We start from the raw sequence: 23891 nt of genomic DNA, 5'->3' as shown, positions 1-23891 counted from the left end.
AGCATTGTAATACTACACTTGGAATCAGTATCAAAGTAACAATTCCGGTCTCCTGACAACCTTACATCAAAAACCAAAGCAGATAGCCACCCAAAGCTTCAGGCCTTCAAAATCAACGAAAGTGATTGTTAACACGTATTGATCCTATGTTCCAATGAGGCTAAAGCGGCCCCTGGAGAACGTTACATCATTAAGTTAATCCTCTCACAGCAATAATGCTTTCCAATGGATGCTTGTAGTGTTCACTGAGAGCAGGGTAGGTTAGCTGTGCTGTGAAGGTGTCAAGGTAAGTTTGTCTTAACAAAACCATGACTTCTGTCTAACCGACATTCAAGCCTTACTGTGTATAATTCTACTATTCATTCCCTTCAGATACTAAAAAAACAACAACACCTCACATACTGACCTAAAACCCCACATGCGCATTCTGTGTTCCTGTAAAGCGAGTTTTGGTCATCGTTATTTAAATACTATGAAATGAACGTTCTATTTTAATTAAGTGTAGGGGGGGGGGAAATGAACACACAACAGTCTCTAGCCAGGACACTTGTAAGGCAATTGATTGAAGTTGGCGCTTCTTGCACAGTGAGGGGAAATCAATGCAAGGTCATTTGTGGTGCTGGCCGAGACAATTTTTAAATGTCACATCTTCAAACCTTTTTGCAATAATAGGGCTAGCTGTCTCTTCACATCAGCATCAAAGACAGCCATTTAACTCTGCTACCTTGAATTTAGGGATAATGCTATGATAGATTTTTATTAGGATTTTACCAATACCAAGTGTATAATAGAACAACTCCAAAACACAATCACAAACATTAAAAGTTCATTGGAATAAACACTCATTTAAAGATTCATTAATCTGTTTAATTAAATGTAATGAAACCTGCTAGCTTATTTAAATAAAGAATTAAAAGTAGACCTGTGCCTACTATAATTATAAAGCAATACACAAATTTTCTGGAACATGAACATAATTCAACTTTAACTGATAGCCTACAATAATGGCACATTTATAGTATGGAGCAGATGTGATTGTGCTGCAAGCAGGCATCATGCCTGTACAAACAGCTGTATAAACGGTATAGAGTAACCTTAGATTAGTAGCCAGGTTTGAGGAATTACACTGTAAAACATAAGTACAAAATTAATCTCTGCTCTTGTACATCAGGCAAAAGGCCTTGTGTGCTTTTTTTTTGTTCCACCTTAAAATCACTCTGCGATTAGACTGGCATTTAGAGACTATTTAAGGGAACAGTTATATCATTTAAAGTGACCTACTAAAAACTGCTTTAGTCTCAAAAGAAAATGTTTTTTGATAATACTTTTTATAATTATTAATAGCATCTACTAGCATGATGAATGAGGTCACAATATGCTTTTCTGAACATGTAAACGTCAACACAACAACTGTTGAGTTTTATTAATTTAATTATTAATTATAGTTTCAACTGCACACTTTTAGTTAATATGGTAAAAAAAATTATTTAGCATGGTATATATGTTTAATTATATTTTTGTATAGTGGCAAACCCCCAATTTAGGAACAAAACTTTACACCTGGTCCGTTCTGTTCGTGTGACCTTTATTCAAACAAAGCTGCGCTGCTACTTTTGACAGAAAAACACAGAGGAATTTTATCCTACAGATAAAAAGGTATTTGATGAATCTATGAAACTGGCCTATACAGTGAGCGATAACTGTTGGAATTGTTTTCTACCTCAAAGAAAGAACTCATGTCTGAGATAAATCAAGATCAAGAGTAGACACAGATGACTCTTTAAGAACAGAAAAAAACTGAAACATGTGGAGACTTGCCCAGGACAAGGACTTATGAAACATGCTCTAGGCCGTAGTCATTACTGAATCACTTTTCTGTCAATATTTTCTCCTTGGAATGATTCTAGTAGATCTTTGGACATGTCTGTTCATTTAAACTAGTTTCTCTTCACATGTACACAAGTGGATCTTCTTTCTGGATTTTCACCACACTTATTTCTGAGCTACCACAGACACATGAAGCTTCAAAATAATACCCCATCTGCTACACACCAAAATGCATTGTAAGGCTAGAATCCAGAGCTTGTACGCTGATTATTGACAAGAAGGCACAGATTGGATATTTAGGGAATAACTTACCTTTTTGATAAGATGCCATTAGCTTGGACAGCCTCGTAGTGTCCCTGCCCCCTGTGCTCTTCCACCATGATTGGTCCTCCAAACTGGTTCAGGATGACTCCAGCATGGACCGCAGCTTTACATAAAACAGATGTCTAAAACAAAAAAGGAGGGAAGAGATAACCCTTAAAAACCAAAATAACAGGGTTGCACAAATTTGCAATTTTGGTGTCAATATCACCATGACGTATATGTAAATGTATTTTGTGCATAAGCTTTATGTTAATGTATTGAGGTTAATTAATGTATAATGCTGAGGTGTACACCTCAAAAACCATGTCCACAAAACAAGGTTACAAGAGCAATCTCAGTTACAGTAATATGTCCTTATCAACTGTGCCAACAAGGGCATTTCTATTTAATTTAAAATAGCATTTTGTAAATGCCAAAACAAATCATGACTGAACACAGACCATTCATCTTTTCTGAGTGTGTGTGGCATAGTTACAGTTGACATGTGAATGAAAGGCACATTGTAATTTAATTGGAGAGGGACAATTACAGTAATTGCAGTATCCCAGAGGAATGCACAACACTTCTAGTCTAGTCTCTTGTAGTCACTAGTCAAGGAGCATTAGAAATCTGCATTTAGTCCTAGCCAAAAAAACCCACAGCATTACATACAGCAACAGACACAGACACAGACACACTTCCCCAAAAGCATGTCAACAACAATGTTGTTGGTAGAGATAGTGTTCAGTATAATGCACGCTCCACCATTTAAAAATCATCAGCCTAGTACCGCAGAGGACATTACAGGAAATTACCATGTTACGTTTGAGATTTTGCAGTCATTATATGTGTCTTTTTATCTCTTTAACATGGCCGATATTTGACACTGAACGGACCACAGATCTGGACTGACTCATGCACAAAAGAACATTCCATGTAATTTTTAAAACACTACATAAAATATTAGAATGAATGTAAATAAACAAATGCAGTACAAAAAGCAGAAATGTCTCTTTTTTCCTCCCTTTAAAACAAGTGATTTCTTTCAAGATAGTAACACTGGTTTGCTTGCATATTTCTCCTTGATTCCACCATTCGCCGTACAGATCTGTTTAAAGACTCCAGATGATTCACTCCTACCTGCAATGTGAATAAAGATTACTGCACAAGTGAATCTGCCTTTTTCATCCATGCCCAGTCATTTTTCCAGGCTCCCCCAGATTAGCTCATACTGCCTAATGCTGTTTTTGAGTAAAGGGTAAGCATGAATCATCTGTAGTGCAGTCTATTGGACCAGTCATCAGCATGATGTAGTAACAGAGGACACGTTGTGTCTTATCTGTAGAAACAGCTGCTCTGCATTCAGACTTGCCTCATTAACCTGATCGTTTATCCACCGGCTTGGGTCATAAATACACTCCACTGTGCATCCTGGCCTGGGTCAGTAGCTTTCCATCTCTCCCTACTATTCCCTATCTTACACTGTTCATGCTGCGGCGGTCAGGTTTGCAGTCAGTCGCAAGAATTGCGGCCCAGAGGAAAGTCATTTCTCCGTACTGGATTACGATTACAGAGTCAATTACTACTGTTTTAGTCTAAAGCGCAAGAAGCACAGAAGCACAACTGCTTGGGCCTAGAGTTTTCAAAGATAAGTCATATAAATTAGGTCCACTGTAAGGGTAGCAGGGGTGTGACTTAGTAAAAATACTAAAAGCTTACAGACAACAAAATCAAGGCACTGAGTGATTAATGATTTAAAAACAGCCCAAAATGTGTATTTAGCTCAAAAAAAAAAAAAAAAAATTCACACACCACTATAATGATGTGCTCAACCAAAGTGCAATATTAGCCACTGAAGACTAAAATGGATTTTAACCAGTTACTAAATGTTTTAGCTGTGTGGTGAGATGATCATGACCAATCACAGATATAACTGTGGGGGATCTGCTTAGATCAAGGCGTTCACACAATGAGTAAACTGTTGCAATGAAGGGATGCACGTGGTCAGCAATAATAGTCTGTGGCTTTCAAGTGATCCCGGATTGGTATAAATGAACCTAAAACGTGCCACGCCTCCACCAGCTTGGACTGTTGACATAAAGCGGGTTGTGCTTCTGTATTCAAGCGGTTGTTGCCAATTTGGAACCTACCCTCTGTGTGTCTTAGCAGAAATCAAGATTTAATCAGACCAGCTTATAGTCTTCCAGTCTTCTCCAGTAAACCCATCAACTCCCCTCTATTTTTGCATCATGAAGCACCGACACATTTTTCAGAACTTAAAAGTAAGTGAGTAATTGACTAGAAAGAGGGTTGGGTATGTGCAGGGTTCCACTTCCTAAGACCAAGGGACTCTCAGTATTAGAACATGACCTTTACAACACAATTCTTGCCGACAAGTAAATACCCAGTTGAAATTACACGCTCATTTTTATTGTCTACAGAAGCACATCCTAGCTATTCAAAGCATTTTCCAATTTGGAAAACCTTTAAGAATGAGCACAGCATTCTCTGTAATGCGTTACAGTCTTTTCACCTTGTTAAAAATTCCATGTGCAGCTACATGCCACCTCCCAGTGTTTACAGCTCCTTCACACAGAGCAGCCTGTGGCTAACAGGACTTTGATCAGTTGTGTTTACACAAAGAGGAGCCATGCTGTTGTTGTGTAAATGAGTTTCATTTGGACAGTGAATGAAGGTATTATGAAACACAGAAGTAGCTTAAGTGCTGAAGGTTCAGTGTGTGAATTTACTCAACGGATACTGTGGACAAATCCACTCCTGTTCAGGGGCATCATTCATGAGGCTGTGTGTTGCTTTGTAGTCGGACCAAATAAGAAACTCATGTACAAAAACTGCTTATTTTTTTGTGTACATATTGTCATTAGATCCTTTGAATTATGAAGTTACTAAATAGTCAAAATACAAACATTGTTTTTTGTATGAAATACTCTGCTGCATTGAATTTTTGTGTAGCATACTTGTAACAAACAACAAAACAACAACAAAAAACCCCAGCCATGTCTCTCTAGCTAGTGCCTGTCCAGCACTTATCCAAAAAAATGGAATTACGAATACAATAGACGGGACCATAAAAAAGAGAAGATATTCTGATCAGTTTTAATACCAGAATGCTTTATCCTTTACTTTACTTTTTTTTTTTTTTTTTTTTAACTACAGCCTCTAAAAGTAGACTATCATACTCAACTAAGTAAGTTTCAGATTAGATTTGGTACAGGATTAAATCTGATTTTTATACTTGTATAAATCTGATTTTTATACTTGAATTTTATACTTGTATCAGCCCTCCACTCATACACATCGACAGACATGCCATTTCCAACTAAAAGTCATGAATTAATTTTTGTTACACAGTTAAAAACAGCACATGGCTCATCTGGGATGCTAACAGTGAATTACACGATGACAACACGTCCTCAGAGGTCTCCATGTAACCCAACAGCTCTGTACTCCACCCACTCATTACAAAAGCCAACTTGAGCTAATCAGCCACACTGCCTCTGTCTCCACCACAGTCGACACCCGCTTCTCAAAACTTGTAGCAGTCGGATAAGGCCAGCTAAATGCAGCTACAACCAAACAGACTGGAACATCCATTCTCACATGGAAATGTCGATAAAGATCCTGCTGACCCGTGTGGTATAACACCACAACCCCCACCCCGTCTCCGTCTCACTCGCTCACTCTCTCACACACACAGGCTGGGACTTGATTTTTTTAGATTACACCCTGGAGAGGTGAGCTCCTCCAGGACTCTGTGGAAGACAAGCCAGACAGAACACCTGAGGATTTGGGTGTGGATTTTGCATTTGGAAATACAGGGATAAGGGATGGAAAGTCAGAAGGAAAGGGAGTTTTGGATATGTTCCCTTTTAACAACTAATATTTATACACATATAAATATGGATATAAACAGAGTATTCATAATTATATCTCTCTATCTGTTTATATGCATATACAGATACGTTATACAAACATTTAGGCAAGGTGTGTTATTTCTGAACAGACACACTTTACAATACTACTTCCTTGTGCTCTAAGGTGCTTTGAACAAAAGCATTTGCTATAGAACTAAACATGAAATATGCAATGAAATGCAATGAAACTTGGTAATGTTAACAGTTAACCCTATGAAAACCTTTATCTTTAACATATTTAAATTTATGGACATTTAATCTTTATTTGAACAATATTGAGGGACTGATGTAATATTACTAAACGCATAACACACATTACTTTTAAAAATCACTTGTAAAATGTAATTAATCAAAACACTATGTTCCTGTCTGAATATAGTTACATTTACTACTACTTAAAATGCCTAGCATTAGAATCCAGTGCACCACATCAGCTGCAGATGATTAGAACATCATTAGAGGGGATTTTGGAGGAGCCTGTCTTACTGAAACCTCAGACATTTAGTTTGGTTTGCTCTTGATTGTTGAAATCAGTAGCATCAGCATGACGAGATTCAAAGAGCATGATGAGGCCTTCAGGAAGATAGTTGTAGCTGCATAGGAGTCTGGGAAGCGATGTAAAAAGATCTCAGGGCACTTAGAAATCAGGCGTTCACCTGTTTGCAAAATTATTTACAAATAAAACAACTGCCAACATGGCCAGATCCATCCTAGCAAGTTCAGTTCAAAAGCAGACCAAAAAATACATCATCAAGGGATCTACAGGTAACTCTTGCTGTAGTACTGCATCTACCATGAGAAAGAGTAGTACAAATTTGTTTTTCATTTGAGGTGCTCAAGGAGAAAACCCTTGTTTTGTGTACCAAAGAAACCTCAAAAAACAAACAAACAAACAAAAAAACGCTCAAGTTTGCCAGAGGAGACAGACATAGACCAGGTCTACAGGAACAGTGCACTTTGGACAGATGAATCCAAAGTGACATTTTCTGGAAATATGTCTGGTGCCAGCATTTGGGACTGCTTTGCTGCAGCAGGGCCTGGTAAGCTCTCAATCAGAGAATCCACCATCAATTCTTTATAGCATCAAAAGATGCTGGAGAGAAATTAGGTCATCTGTCCAAAAACTGAAGAGGAGACATTGGGCAGCTAAAAGAATTTGGCATGGGAAAAACTTTCTCCCAGTTGATGACAGTCAAAGACAGTTTATTATAGGAAACGTCTAACAGAAGTTATTTTAGCAAACTGGGGAAATGGGAGCTATTAGGGCATAGCATGTCCTAAATTTCTTCACAAGAAAATTGTATCTGATGAATAGCATTCTTTCAGTTTTATTTAATTATTTATATTACATTCATGCCTCAGTGGTGTTAAAATACATTTCAAATTGAAACGACTTTCATAGGGTGTCCTAACTTTCACATGACTGTGTGCGCTCACTGTAACAGATTCTTTAGGGTTGGCACAAGAGACTGGTACTCTGAAACAGGGTCCTTATACTCTGAAAAGTCCTTATTCATCCCTGATGGCTTTGCATGTGTTTAGGTAAAATCCTTTTTATTTGGCCTTAAAAAACAAAAAAAAAACACTACTTTATTGATCAACAAATCATTCAATAGTTGAGTACATCATTATCAATATGATTATAGAAAGAGATTTAGTTATCATACAAATTTCTATATTGCATTTTTTAAACTGGTCTTCTAGCTTTAGCAATTGCAGACCGACTTCCAGACATCAATGATAAATGTGCAGCGGAAGGAAATGAGTTGGTGGGGGAAAAAATCCAAATGAACAGTCTTCTGAGCTCCATAATCAATACAAACAACATGAAAGCAATTGTGGAGCGACTCACAAAAGTGGCCGGTCAGAGTGGGTTACCACCAACAGGAAGAGTGCAAGTCATAATACTAAGCTTTAAGAATCTACTCCAAAGTCTTAACTGCTAGATGGAAGCCTCAAAGCCCAAGCACATGACCCCATTCCAGTCTTTCTCTCACTCTCCTTCACACACATAATGGCTGGACCCATTGAATGAGCTATTGTGGTTTGGCCGACCCCTGACCAACTTCAAACTCAGAACTGCTGCAAGAAGCCAGTGGACTTACATAAAGGAATTTCAGCTGGAGTTAACTTAACACTGGGAGATCTGGGAACAATGAAACCTGCACAAACATGTGTATGTTACTACGTAAGGACTTGGAGTTATACACATGTTCCTTATGTATTAGATACGCAAGCAGCTAGATGTAAAAATATCCAATGCTACGTGAAAAAGATATTCATCTGGATAATAAGCTTTTATTTGTTCAAAACAAATCTACCAACATAAGAATAAAGCTCTTCTGGAGGAAGCCCAGTATTTCCAGTTCCCATATAGAACAATGGAACAATTCTTCGTTAAAGTAAATCAGGTGAGTTGCAGGTGGAACTAAACAAATCCTTACAGTGACTTTACAGAGAAGTCAGCAACTGAACTGGTGTTTTTCTAACCAGTATATAAATAACTGACCAGTATATTCAGACTTACTATTTGTATATCTATTCGCATGAATAGTTGTTTGTAAACTGTATAAATGTATAAACTATACAAACTGACAAGTGATATTTTGTAGCTTTTACGTAGGGATTTATATTGCAAAACAGATTTTACCCCCCAGATTGCTCCAGAACTCGATGATCCAACATGTTGTGACATTATTGTGATATTATAACGCACTCCGTGTACCCAGGATTGGAGTAAACTAAATTATATTAGGTATATATAGTCTGCCTCTGGTAATTGTGTCACAGAAAATAAGGATAGTGCCATTTTTTTTTTTATGAAAATGTGTTTCATTTAATTTGAATTATGTGAGACTGCACATTGTGATAACGATAATGAAATGATACATTGTGCAACTCACCCGGTTACATAAAAAGTACTTAAGACTTTCTCTGATGTTAATATAAAGTCAGAGCTTTCAGAGCATCCTGGAATTGTGCATGTTTGCATATCCTTGCTCTCTCAGTTAGACAGAATAGACACAAAAGACATTTGACAGACAATGAGATTGGTAGTTAGAGCATTCCTTCCTTGGCTTGTAGTCTCTGGTCTGGAAGCTCCTCAGAGCAGAATGTCTTCACTGCATTTTGCCAGAGACAGAGACACAGCAAACAAGCCAGATTGGGAAATACAGTAATCTTGTCTGCCAAATGACTGTGTGAACCATCTTGTAAATCTCATGTTCTTTAAAAACAACTTGAAGCCAATTTTGCAATCAAGTTTTAGTGATGCATCAATATAACAAACTAAAAATCAACCATTCATCACCTTCTTGTCTTATCTTTGCTCCAACAAAGAGCAGCATGCAAAGACTACAACAATAAGGCAGCACTCACATGTCTGTATCCCTGAGAAATGTCCCCGACCACATCGCCCTGTGCTGATCCGCATCCGGCCGGACAGTACTTCCTACAGGAGGAGACAACAATGAAACAGCCACTTACACTAATTATAGCTCACACCGGTAGGGTGACCTACAGTGTTATCAGGATCTAAGGGTCCAAGTGACTGCTCAAAAGGTCTTAACCAAATGAGAATAAAAGCAAAGTGACACTAAAGTTACAAAAACCAACTGAGAAATGCAAAACGGATGCTTCAACATGGCGCTTTAAAGGCCAGATTCAACATGAATTCTTTATTTTGCTCTATTTTTAAGCAGTCATTTCAAGATAGGTTACAGCCTATTATTGATTATCCACATTTAATGGTTAATCAGGTTTGTATAGCCATAACTAAATCACATGATGATTAATGTAAATGTTCAAATAAATTTATACAAATATTTTACAATTGTTTAGCAATCACTCTTATTCCCAGCCACTTACAGCAGTTGGTGAAAGTCTTGTTAGGAGCCTTGCCCAAGAACGCATTATTTTTATTATTATTGTCATTATTTCTTATCAACCTCTAATCTTCAGTGTGCTTGTCTTTGGGGTTGTCCACTACCCAGTTCCATGTGAGTTAAGTTAGGGTTGGCCACCACTAGTGACTACATGAGTTTGTGCGCAAGATAAAAAGGGGGAGGATTATCTGTTTTAACGATCTGATTTTTAAATTAGACTGATATGGCAAATAATGTATTGGGCACATATATGTTACACATCTAAATGTATGTGTTGTAAAACTAGTTATAAAAACCAAAAAATATTTTTGCAGTCATGATATATCCAATGAAAAAGGATTGAGCTACATTGCTGAATCAGTATAAAAAGGTAAACCTGAGCCATTAGCCAAACAGAATGTGTTTCTATAACCACAGAAAACACAAAACAAACATACACATGCAAAATCAGTTACCTGTATTTTGAATGGGAAAAGGGGCCGCCTTTGTCAGAGCATGTGAGCATTTCTGAGGAGGAAAGCAGAGGAGGCCACACAATGAGGGACAACAAAGGACCAGTTGAGAAGTGTCTCCTCAGCGGAAACCAGGCCTAACTCAACAAACAGCAGGAGGAACAACAGGGCACACACCACAACAGGATGAACAGCCTGCTTCCTTTACCATACTGGGATAAAACGCACACACGCGAACACAGGCAAAAAGTCCCCACCATAGCAGTGGATATGTTGGGGCATGAACACCAGGCTAAGAGCAAGAGTAGTGTGTTGGTGTGGTGTGTTGGGACATGCTAGGTGAGAAGACATTTGCACAGGCTCTGAATGCACTCAGAGCAGTGAAGGCAAATCGAGGCTTAGGCCACCACAGTGAGAGTAACACGCTCCGCTGAGCTGTGAGGAGATAAAAGGGGTCAACCAGGACACATGTAGATGGGGGTGGGGGGGTGGGGGTGGGGGGGGGGTTGAGACTGGGTGTGCTAGAGATTCACTCTAAATCAGGGCCTCAGGAAAAGTAGTACTGATCTTGAATTCATTTTTTGTGACTGTGATCATAGAATCGGATACTCAGATCAGTGGACTGCTTTGTGAATGCTAGCTCGGAGGTGTAAACTATGATATGCTATAGAAATCTATAAATCTCTTTTTTTTTCAATTTATAAGAACATATATAATTAATTAACCCTTGTGTTTCTTGGACAATTTTATCTAATAAAAGCATCTCACTTATTTTACTGGGAAATGGATTTGCTTATTTCAAGAAATAATGCTGATTATTGTACTTTTGCCTGTAACTAGCACAGGCATCTGACAGTGGAACATGACCTCTGGAAATAAGAAAACATTCTCATAAAATCAAAATGAGCAATTGGATATTTTTTAAATGAAACCAGGATTCTTCGGTGATATAGCTGCAATAAATTGCAATAAGTGTAAATCCTTACAGTGTAAATGTATATTTCCTGACAATAATATCTGCTACAACTTCCAGGAAAAAAATCTGTAAATAAATGAATAATTAAATAATAATAATAATTAAAAAACAATTTAAAAAAATCAAGATTGTTTTCACAATATTGAGCCTCCCCAGTGTTCTGAAAATACCTGACCCAATGAAAGAAAGAGACCTCTCCAGCTTACCTCTGTGGTCCACTGTGGAGTAGGACAGCTGGAAGCCCCTGCCTGATGAATGGACACTGGCGCGGAAGCTCACAGTAACTTCACTCGAGTCGATGTAGAGAGACTGGTTGCCCCTGGAGTACAGCGCGGGGTGGGCTTTCAGGTTGCCACAATACTGCCAGTACACTAAAACAAATAACAGAGAGACATCATAAGACCATCATTCCAATAAAATAAAATGCATTAAACCTTCATTTAAAAGTGCTGCTTTTCTGGTTCTCCTTCTTTGTAGCTACACTCACCAGCCATCTGATCTAAACACCTACAACATAGGTTTACCTTTTTGATATATACAAGTTTAGACTGTTAACTACCTGTTGCTGCAACTGATCAGCTCCCCCACATGCCATTATACAGTGGAAAGGGATCACAATGGGATCACCACTGATCAGAGATCATTTGAGTGGTTGACCATTATTAACACAACAGTGATAATGGCATGGTAGTGAGTGTAGAGCTGGAAAAGGTACACCAGGATGAGGGTGTTGCTGTTTTTTTTTGTTTTTTTTATTTACTAGGGCAAGAGCAACTTGTCAACTTTATTCATTATATACAATATACATTATGACGGGCAATATATATAAAATCAGGTCTGAGTAGTAGTTAATTAAAATATTGATACTCTGTTTCAGATAAAGGGTTGCTATGAAAAATTTAATATTGAGGTATATTTCGTTGCAGATTAATGTCCTGAAGTGCATAGTATGCGTTTTAATAAGATAATACAGAATTTTTAATAGAAATTCTCTTCTTTTTTTTCAAGTTAATGTCCATCCAAATACTGACCACTGATGGCGGGACTAACTCAAATGTGCATTTAAAAAGATGAGCCATTGTCTCCGATGTAATCAACAATATGGAGAAACAAAGTTTCTCTATGGTCAGTAAGCATAAAGATGGTTTAAAGAAGGGTGATGAATGCTTTTGATATAGTAGCCTAAATGCCAGATAGGCATGACCATTTCTAAAGGCATGCCATGTTGCTAAAAGAAGAAATGGGCAAAATATAAAAGTGACAAAAGATACTAATTGAGAGAAAACCTTGACTAATTTCCACTATAGAACCCAATCAGGAGATTAAATATAGTAATGAGCTTCCAAATTACTAAATCACATACACCTAAACATTAATGATTTAAAACTATTGATGTCTGTGTAAAGTATGTGTTGCTGGAACACAACGAACCCATCATCTTCAGTGTTGCTATGCCAATGATGCGTTGAGGGTGTTCATGTTGCCTTCTGTAAGCTTTAAATAAATTGACCATCTCTAGTCCATCTCTAGACACACCAATGATTGTTCAGTAGTAGCCTTAAGAACCCAGGCTACACAAAAGCAGCTGTAAGCACTGAAGATGCTATTCCAAATTCTGACACCAATTACTTCAATCCAAATCACTCAAACCCAAAATGTAAGCACACAAATAGTAGTCAACATCAGGGAGTCATTTGTGAGAAAGACTGGCACTTCATAAACCCTGTGTGACCATGCAGTTCTTAATGGCTCTCAACTACCGCACTGTTGTCAGCCTCGATAATGCCCCGGCACACTGCATACCGACATCTGAACCGTCTCTTCCTCTCAGCCTTTCAGACAGGCCAGGAAAAATGGGCCCTCCTTTGTCATGAGCAGGAGCCCAAATGGAAACAATTGGCAGGGTGAGACAATAGGGCGGTGTGCGGGGGGGCAAGGGCTGTCCATTCGAGTGTCAGTGACAGGCCACAGCTGAATGGTGTGGAGCAGCACTACCTGACATGTTGGTAAGGGGATATTTTCCTAGTCATTGCTCTGACAGGCTGTAGCCTCCAGCTGAAGATTACTCATCACTATTCAACAAGGCTCTCTTCCTCCCTCTCGCTCTCTGAAAACCTCCCAGCTTTAGAACCACACAAGCCACGCCATTATTTATACATGCAATTTGACCAGTGGTAATTAAAATTGTACTGTTTGTAAACCATCTTATATATGCTATGTATGACTGTTACATTACAGTTGCATTTGGTACTCATGCAACTCACATTTTAAAACTCTATACGAGACTGGAGACAGGAACTACTGGAGACTCCAGTGGAGACACCATGATCTCAAAAGCGAGACTGAATACTGAGTGCAATATTAAAGTGAAATTCCAGTATTAAGACAACACTTCTTTGCAGCCAATTTCAGAGATTTACCAAAAGAAACCCCCATAACACCACTCAGTATATCAACAGTGTGAAGATACAGCTAAACAATTTACATTCACTTGACACCTATTTGAGTAGTGTGCCCCAATTATGTGAGTAAGACAATATCCTTTATAAAACAGCGCACACACATGCTGCTGGAATGACCGTGAGCAATCTTTCGCCATGAGTTTTCCCAATTTCCGCTGACACCAGCTTCTGCAGTACACTGGTCATGAATGCGTTTGCTGCACTCTTATCAGTCTGTTGCTCTGATTAAGATAAGGGGAGGGAGGGAGAGAGAGAGAGAGAAATAGATGTAGGCAGCACTTACTGTTTGTTATAGTTATAGTGATTTATTACATAACTGTTATAGATAGTGTGTCTAAATTATAATAGAAAAAAGATTTAAAATCAGTTCATGCGGATCAGCTTACCCAAAGACAAATATGCATTTGTATATCTGACAGGGGTGAGCACTAGCAACCAGTTAGTTGTTCCAGGTGCCAGAATTTGAATCACAGAAAATCAAAGAGAAAATATACAGGCTGTAATTCAGTAAAATGTGTGATAAAACAGCATTATGTAGCATTTTAGACCTTAAAGTAACAGCTTCAAAATAATTTTGATGCTCCACTGACCGGAGCATCAAACAGAGACTAGCATCTCCATTATTGCCACCATAGTGGGCTCAGCACACTGGCAACAGCACTATGTAAATCTGGTGAAGCGGGCAGGACAATGCTCATGAGAACTGCATAACCATAAGTCATAATAGTGTAAAATCCTGTAATATTACTCTACCGTGTCAGTCCACATGTATCCTTCACTTTCAATGTTTGTTCTGTATTGCCCAGCTTGTTCAGAAAGGCATGTGTAAAGCGTGTCCTTTTGAAATGACATTTTCTGACTATAGGTTGAGCCCAGAAACACCCAGTCTTGCATAATGCTGCTTTAAAAAAAAAAAAAGATGGAGAATGGAGGACTCTTAAAACTCTTAGTATTTTGCCATCGATATGCTATGATTGTGGCAGTAGGTTGGCTACTGTACTGTATGGCAAGACTACTCTAGCTGCTGCTTTTATGTTCTACTGTTTCGTTGGTGCCTTCTGTCTGCTCAGACTTGCTCACAAACCTCAAACAAATTAATAGCACTGCGATACATGGTCGTATATTGTGACAATGCTATACATTTGTTTTATGTCATACTGTTCATCTTAACACGTGCCCAAAGCTTTCTGATAGCTAAGCCCATAAAACTCAGCCATGTGCTTACAGCCATTTTATGAGAACAGGACCGCACAAGATTTTACAACAGAATATCACAAGCTCTTCAACACCTGATAAATTAACAAGCTTTTATTTATTTCATTACACAAAGTCACTTCCACCACACCTGGTGAAATCCTCACCCTATTCTCAAAATAGAAGCACAAAGTCTAAACATGTGCTAATCTCATCAGAGTCATCTGGGAAGCAACAATGGGATGGTTCAACAAGCAGAGAAAGGGATCAAAAAAGCAATGTGTTATAATAAATAAAACCAACAACAACAACAAAACAGAAATGCAGTGTTCCTAATGTGGTTGTATTTCTTAAACAAAAACAGCTGTTTCTAATATGTGAGGAAGGGCTTGTCTACATTCTGCCCCAAGATGCTGAGCTCAAATGACAAAAATCACCAAGCCTTGTGTCGACAACAGTTTAAAATATGCGCTAAAAGTAAAGCTTCTGTGCTTTGACCATTATTTTAATCGATTAATAAATCATACAGTAAGACATCTACATGATTGTTCCTGAAAACACTGCTTTAAAAGTTGTAAAGAAGACGTTAAAAAATAAAATAAATAAAATCAATTCTTTTTCCACAAGCTTTGTTTTTAGAGATCAAATGCACAGTGTCCATTCAGTCAGGAAGTCCCTGAAAACATTTCCTAAAAGGACTCCGTCAGCATTAGCAGCTCTGATAAACGGTATGTAGAATGAGCTGTGCATTCTACATATCATATCATATAGCTCAATTAACAAATTGACCTTTAGGGATCAATTTGCAATTATCTGTAACTAATATTGTTTTTACTTTTTAACTTCTATTATTTATATTGTGTATAATGTGGTCATTTTCTACATTTTTGCATCTGAGTGTCTTGCTATCCCTTTGCTGCCGTGACACTGAGAATATCCCTGTTGTGGGACTGCTAAAGGATTATCTTATCTTATTATTGTATTTCTTACACTAAAACAAAGTTTTAGTTATAACCCTTTACTACCACTTAGCAGTTATTCACAATGCTGAGGTTTTGCTTTTACACATTGCACAGCAAACCATAAAACCTTAAAGTGAAGCATTTGCAAAACTGTACTCTGATGGCCATCAGTATTTCCCTCATTCACATTATGAAAACAGGTGTGAACGTCAAGTCAACAAACCGATCATCGTCAATAATGTTGATTAGGTGCAGCAGCTCTGGAATGGACATACCAGCATATTTGAAAAGCGAGATTTCTAAGTTACTTCCAAATTACAACAATGCTTTTAAAATGCAAATGAATAAAACTTCACAGAAGCAACATTGACTGCTCACCGAACTTTGTCCCATGGACCTTCAAATAGTCCATCTCGCAGTCCTCTCCACCAATGGAAAGATCTTCAAACTTGAGGATGATCCTGAGACTGCTGCTGACACGTATCTTCAACTCACACCACGAGTTGTTGGGGTATGCGCTTGGATAGTTCTTAGAAGACAGATGACCACTGTCTGGACCCAATGTAGACTCGCCACAACCATCATCTGTGGAGAACAAAAATGAAGTTACTCCTTACCACTATATGCAATACATCTTCAGAATATTTGTGAAAAGCATCAAAATCACAATTCCCACAGAAGGGCATGCCTGGTTTCAAACCATATACATTCTATTCTATGACACCTGACACCTGACAGCATGTTGCTGCAGAAACGGACAGGAAGAAGAACCTGTTCTAACTAGGATTCACAAGCGAAACAGTTGACTGAATAATGCATGACCTTTCAAATGTCATGGCAAAACATAAACCACATGTAATCAACATAAGTACATCACCTCCATGACAGATGGTCCTGATGTGTACTTCAAAGTCTTTAAAGGGGTCCTAGAATATGTATGTGTCTTTGGATAGATGAAGAATGCGAGTTTGGAATATAGATTTTGAGAGAAAGAGGGGAAAAAAACAGCATGACCAAAACAGAGCCAAACTGATTGTAACAATCAATATTAGATTTACCCTCATAAACTCAGCCCACGAGTGAAAGCCTTAGTCAAATCTGGAGAAACACTGACTGCTTACTGATCATTTATTTAAAACATTTATTTGCTGATAATGACATGACTCACTGGTGCTTCACTAGTGAACTAGATGTAATGGAGAATAACCTCTTTAAAGTTTAAATAACCACCAAATAACAGCATAGAAGACTTTATATATATATATATATATATATATATATATATATATATATATATATATATATATATTACATTTAAACTACATTTAAAATATCTCTCAATCACAGTTCCTTGAGGTTCCTTGAGGATATTTGGTCTTGGTCTTATCAATAAGGAGCACAGGACACAGGCACAATGGAGTGAAGTGGAATGCGATTACTCCCAAGTATTTGTCCAGGATGGCATAGTGTTTTGAATGGTCAGCTGCTGCTGGGGACAACAGGCTATCAGGACGAGCAGAGGATGTAGGACAGGCTTACAGTTACAGGGTTACAGTGTGTGAGAATGAATGTGTACGTGTGTGAGCGTCACATTTTACTCTTCGGATCCGGTATGGTTAAGCCACTGCCTCACACAGCTGGGCAAAAGACATCTGTGAGAGCACCAAACACTACCAGAGCTTCAACTGGTCAACCGCCTAAAGCCAAATATAACCCATCAGGTTTCTGTTCAAACCCTATTGAACTTGACCGCAATCAGCGACAGACCAAACGAGACTCTGCATTCCTAAGGACTGCACCTGTTAACAGAGCTGGCAAGATTTTATTCATATATAAATAAAATCTGTTTCCATATAAATTCCACTTTAGTAACCTCGCGGCCGAACCTCGCAGGAAAAAACAAGTGACTTAAATGTGCCTGTTCAAAATCTGCTAATAGGGGTAAGCTAAATACAGAATGAAAAAATAAAAGTAGTGAGGAAAAATGGTTAAATGCAGCTACACATTATCAGCACTAGAATCATACAAAATACACTCCAGTAATGTTTTGTGCATGAACCAACGTAAAAGTTTAGTGGAGAAAAACAGGAGTCGATACGTTACATGCGTTTCCTCAAAGCATACTGGGTACTGTTCAAAAAAGGGCTCTTCTGGACATTCCTCAAGGAACCATACTGAACCCTGTCCTATTTACTAGCTACTGAATATATATGAAAAGGTGCTTGGGTGGCTTCAAAACCTGAGCATAAAATCTGAACTCAACCACATTTGAGAATGATATCTGAATCAAACTCATCACCAGCGTGAACAGTTGGTTGGATGATATTCAGAAAAAGAAGCTTCAAGGTTTAAATACTACAACTCAAAAGTTAATAACAACCTAGTAATTGTAATAATTTATCCTCCATTTAGCCTAAAACCTGTGTAACTAACTGATGTCCCACACCATCTCCTATTGGCTAATGAATAGGTACATCAGAGTACGTCACTTCGAAAGTGACACTTCGAACAGTGGTGAACATTTTCTAACAGACATATATGCGGAGCATAATATGGACGTCTCCATGCGATGTCTGAAGATTTTGGCTAAACTGCGTACTTCATCAAAAATGAATAATTATGAAAACCACTCAAAATCAACAGAGACAATGTCTTTGTGAGTTGTCTACACATTCTGACACCTTTACTTAATACAGAACACAGCAAAGGTATGAGAGAACATTAAGCTGGCTGTGTGTTAATGAGGCTGTAAAAACACGACTGGCTCTCACCCACATTAGCCATCGTTACGTCAGCACTAAGTGCTGGTGGACACACAGTGGCCTTTGTGGTCTCGACTGAACTGAGCCCAGATGTGTGCTGGTGGGCTCATGACAGAGAGGCAATGGAAAAGTACAAACAGGAAAGACACACCTGTCGGCAGGTGGGCTAGCACTCGAATCAGGCTGAAGTGGCTCTAAATTTGCTACATATGCTTAACATTTAGGCCTCTAGATGAGAACATTTTCAAAATAGGACTAATGAAAATAGTGTGTTTAACCTTCAACCAAACCTTTAACTGTTAAAGTGGCTAGTGGATACTAGGTTGGATAGCAGTGAAAAACAGATTTAATGTGATCTGATCCCGAAACAGCACATGCTCCCACTGTGATGTGATATCTGTGTGTTTCTTCCAGTGGGCTAGTTGAGAGTTTGAGTAGTTTGAGCATCCTGGTCTACTTTTAGATGTTCATCCTCAGTAAAGAGCTTCGATAAAAAACGACTCCTAAGTCCATTTTAATATCAGCAAAAAATGAGCATGTCATTGTTATTAAATTTTTTATCTGATCGCTAGATGATACCCATTGACATGAAACACACAGACTCTTCAGACAATCTGAAATATTTTCCAAACAACTGACAAATTAAAAGCATTTTAAAACAGCATGTCAAGCGACAACACAGACCAACAAAAACGATCAAAACAAAGTCTGTGTTGGGTTTTATGTGCAACAATTCTGATTACACCCAATTCTAATCATGCACACCTACCTAAGCTCCATGCTGCCCATTTAAAGAAGAAGCTGAGCTGTGTTTTAAACTGTCAGTCTGAACACCTGAATGCCCTCCAGCCATAGAGCAAAAATGTGAACATTCACAACACAGTCAGATGCTTGGACAAAGTGACTGTTCTTCAAATATGGCAAATATTAGTAAAACAATACCACTATTCTTTTTTTTTTAATCTGCATATAACTGTCAAAGCATTTTACAGAATATGAATAACTTTCACGTTATAAATATATCTTTTGCAATACAGTCTCACTAAAACAGCACACTGGTGATCACTGAGGTATCTCTTGACTAATAACAATGTTATTTTGGTGACGTTAACTGGACCCACAGTTTACAAGGAAAGTGTTACAGTGAATGGGTTCAACTGGTAAAAATAATACAAAGTGTTTTCCCAAAGATCAAACTGACGTACATTAAGACTAATAAAAACAAGTTAAGAGAAAGATATGTGAGCATACTGTAGTAATGGAAATGGGTGTAAAAACAGAAAAATTAAAGCAAATAATTGACCTTTTTGTTCTCTCACAGAGTCCTCATTGAGCTACCAATTATATAAATATTGTTGATCTGCCCATGGCGACTTCGTGAGAATGACCCGCAATGACCCAAATTGAGTAACGGGATCACTTGTGAATATTTTCTCAACAGCACATGATTCTTTGGGAACTGAAAAATCAGGAAAGGTCAGCAGTAAACCCCTCCAAGTTTAAAAAAATAATAAAAAATAATAATAAAAAAAAGACAACTCCTACAAACAGTGATGACTGACCACAGCATGGTTCTCAGGTATTCAGCCATGAGAATTACATGCTTTAACCCCCAGTCTAGAGTGTGTTCTAGCAAGAGGAAGACCCATAACCTAACCGTCTAAACCAGTGATCCCGAACCCAGCTCCTGAGGATCTACCTTCCTACAGACTCTGTCTAATTACCGCCTTCAGGAGTCTTTGATGAGCTGAATGAGGTCTGTTAGATCAGGGCTGGTGGTGAAACCTGCAGAAAGGCAGAGAGCTGGTGACTGATCTAGCTTACTAAATTAATAAAGGCTGCTGGTGTGCCGTTGTGGCAGCCCTGTCACACCTGGCAAGGGGAAGAATTCGTTACTTTACATGCCCAAAAACTAGTCAGACGCCCAAGACTAAACTCAAGGAAAGACCCAGAGAATGTAGCTAGCTAGTTTAGACACCCAGACCAAACATACTTTTCCAGGTCAGTTTTGCTCAGGCAGTTAAGCAGGGCAGGCTTTTGGTTTTAGCCTAGGTGTGCCAATAACCTGTGCTGTTAAGAGGAACTTTCCACGCCATTTAGCTACTAAACCAAACTCTGGGTCTTTCAGGTTGAATTTAACGTTACAGCATGTAGCTCTCATTCTCAAAAGTAATAACACCTTAGTCAGACAACGATAACAACAGCTTAGTAAAATCATTTCTACAATTCAACACAGCTAACCCCTGTTTAAAGGGGTACATAGTCCTTGAAACAACCATTAGCAAATGAAATACAGAAGATAAGCTCTTTTAAATCAGTGTTCAGGAGCAGATGAGGTTGAGGTGAATGGAAACTAGCTAGCCAACTTGGCTGAATGGCTTTCCCACACATTTCCAAACAAGCGCTGTGGAGTCACATGTAAGCAGAGGGAAGCTCTCCAACGTCTTTACCGTGTTAGTCTGCTTTTAAGTAAGTGACAAAGTTTTGATATAAATACGCTAATATTCCGCGTTCACTTCACACTTGTACCCAAAAAAACCACTAAATCACAACTTTACACCCAGTTATTTTGGTCGCTAGCTCGAGTTAGTTAGCTAGCTTCGTTCACTTACCGGGTTTCTCAGTCAGTACGAGCTGGTAAAAAACTGTTGAACACACGAAAATCAAGCCATAAAACACGCCGTTCGCGGACATCTCAACTCGAAGACACCGTAAACCATAAAAAAACCTTTAAAAACCATCGGGCACGTTTCAGGGGACCATTTCTCTTGGTTTTCGAGAGGCGCTATCGTTTAACCGTCCGCCGTACTGCTGCAGTTTTCAGCCGCATTCACACATCGTTGTTGTGTTTCTCCCACCCGTATTCCGACAAGTCCCGCCTCTCACACTGCGATTGGCTGGCACTGTCCAGCCTTCTGCTCGGCGATTGGTTCAGATCCCACCTGCTTTGCTGTGGATTTGCATTTTCATTTTTATTTTAGTGGAGAAACAATGAAATATCAGTTTATTTTTTATGTTTTTGTCCATAAACAATTTACAAAAACACCCATTTTAAAAGCAGTTGTGCACAAATACATAAAACATATTTTTTAAGCAATAAGTAAAAATACATATTTACATTTACAATGTTCATGCATATAAACAAAACACCGCCCTCCGAAATATATATCATATATCAAATATATATCATATATCATATATCAAATGATATATCATATCATTTTGAAAATACTCTAATATATTTTCTAGGGAAGTACTCGAACTATAGTGACCCACTAAAGTTTAGGTGTAGCCTCACGGGTTAATTAAGTGTAGAAACGATGCGTGGAATAAGAGCATGAGAACATGAGATTTTGTAAATAACAGTGAAAGCTTTACACATATATTTAAACTTTGAGTTAAATAGGCAGTAACAGGAGCTGGGTTCAAGGACTAAATTCGTGTGAAGTTGCTCCAAGTTATTCTTATTACAGTGTGCTGACACAGTTGTAAATACATGATAGCCTGTATTGCTTTACATCTTTACTGAGAGGCGGACCTCCCATAGGAGGCGTGGTTTATCGCAATACGGGTACCGCATGTAAAAGTACTCCCTCCCCTCCTCAACACACACACACACACACACACACATACGTACATACACACACACACACACACACACATACATACACACACACACATACATACATACACACACACACATACATACATACACACGCACGCACTCACTCACGCTCCAAGAATGAAATTCTAAGCCTTTTCCCGCCCACAGACGCCACCCGGCGTTCACTCTACAGGTCTGACCAGTCTGGTTTCTGGATCACTCCTCACATGAACATCTTGCATGTTTATGCTCATAGTCACACTAGTGCCAATACTCTGATATTAAAAAGACTGACCTGTTACCAAACTGAACTAGAAAATTGCATTTCCTCTGCGATCTCTGATTCGCAGCTGGCACCAGACAGTTGTGGGATTCTAGCAATGGCAACTGCCAGTCAGCCAATAGCTGCTGCCAGAGTTTTAGTGGCTGCCGCCAGTCAGCCAGTAGCTGCTGCCAGTCCGTTAGTGGCTGCTGCAAGTTGGCCAACAGCAGCTGCATTCGGCAGATGGCAGCTGCAGACAGTCAGTGGAAGTCGCATGCATTTATGATGTATGTGAAAAGCACACCAGTAACTGTCAGTTATAGCTTTAATTTCAGTCCCAACAACCATGACAAATGCAGCACATTGATGCTGGCTGGCTTGCTAGTCAGCTAGCAGTGGGTGCTAACTGCAATCATTACATGGGGACAGTTAGCATTCACTGGATGCTAACTATCATTCCCATTTGTCTGCTATGTGTCAGGGGCGCTATGTTAAGGGGAAAAGTTCTGAAAGTGATTGACAAGGGCCCCTTAAGGACCCTTAAAGATGTAGTAAGTAAGTATTTTAGCGAATTATTCAAGTTGTGGGGCCCAGTGTAAAATCATTTCACAGGGCCCAAAATCCCAGGCAGGGCTGCTTCCTAAATTTACCATTTTTTCAACAAAATAGCATAATTTTAATTCTGTTTTTAATGAAGTTTGCATACCTTATTACATGTCCAGCATGTAAATCGTAAACAGACTTGCTTTAGTTGCAAAAAAAAAAAAAAAAATCCAAAATATAAAGTGACTGCTACATGATGATGTTGGTTGTTATAGCAATTTACATGGTTGTTAGGTGACTGCTAGATGGTAGCCTTGGTATCGTCAGGTGCTTGGTGAGGTCAGCTACTAATGTCAGTCCAATAAGACCTAACTAACACTAACAGGCAGCATAAAAATGTATCCCAAAGATGTTGGATGGGGCTAGAGTCAGGGCTCAGTGCGAGATCTTCCTCACCAAACCTGCAACGATTTAATTATGAAGTTGGAAATAAGTGTACAAAAACTCTTTTCATTAAACGTTTTGTTTATTTTTGTATTTTGTATTTCTAGTTGCATTTAAGGGATGGCATGGTGGCGCTGCAGTGTGTTGCACAGCTCCAGGGGCCTGGGATTTTGAAATCGAGCTTCGTCTCTGTCTGTGAGGAGTTTGGTGTGTCCTCCCCATGTCCGCAGGTTTCCTCCTGCCTCCCAAAAACAGATGGTAGGTGAACTGGCTATGCTAAA

General features: G+C 38.7%; 1 protein-coding gene across 1 annotated transcript in view; it reads right to left on the bottom strand.

Annotated features, from left to right (window-relative positions):
• Nucleotides 1–21568, bottom strand: part of dcbld1 (discoidin, CUB and LCCL domain containing 1) — a 38023-nt gene extending 16455 nt beyond the window's left edge. Inside the window, exons 1-6 of the mRNA XM_072686184.1 lie at nt 21370–21568; nt 16374–16580; nt 11584–11748; nt 10405–10456; nt 9444–9516; nt 2140–2273 (exon numbers count right to left, since the gene is read on the bottom strand). Coding sequence (XP_072542285.1) covers nt 2140–2273; nt 9444–9516; nt 10405–10456; nt 11584–11748; nt 16374–16580; nt 21370–21451 — 713 coding nt within the window. The 5' untranslated portion in view covers nt 21452–21568. The remainder of the gene's footprint in view (nt 1–2139; nt 2274–9443; nt 9517–10404; nt 10457–11583; nt 11749–16373; nt 16581–21369) is intronic.
• Between the last annotated feature and the right edge of the window lie 2323 nt (nt 21569–23891).

Source organism: Salminus brasiliensis, chromosome 1, assembly GCF_030463535.1.
Source record: "Salminus brasiliensis chromosome 1, fSalBra1.hap2, whole genome shotgun sequence".
In the NCBI taxonomy this organism is placed as follows: domain Eukaryota; kingdom Metazoa; phylum Chordata; class Actinopteri; order Characiformes; family Bryconidae; genus Salminus; species Salminus brasiliensis.
This window is presented reverse-complemented; position numbering and strand designations above follow the sequence as displayed.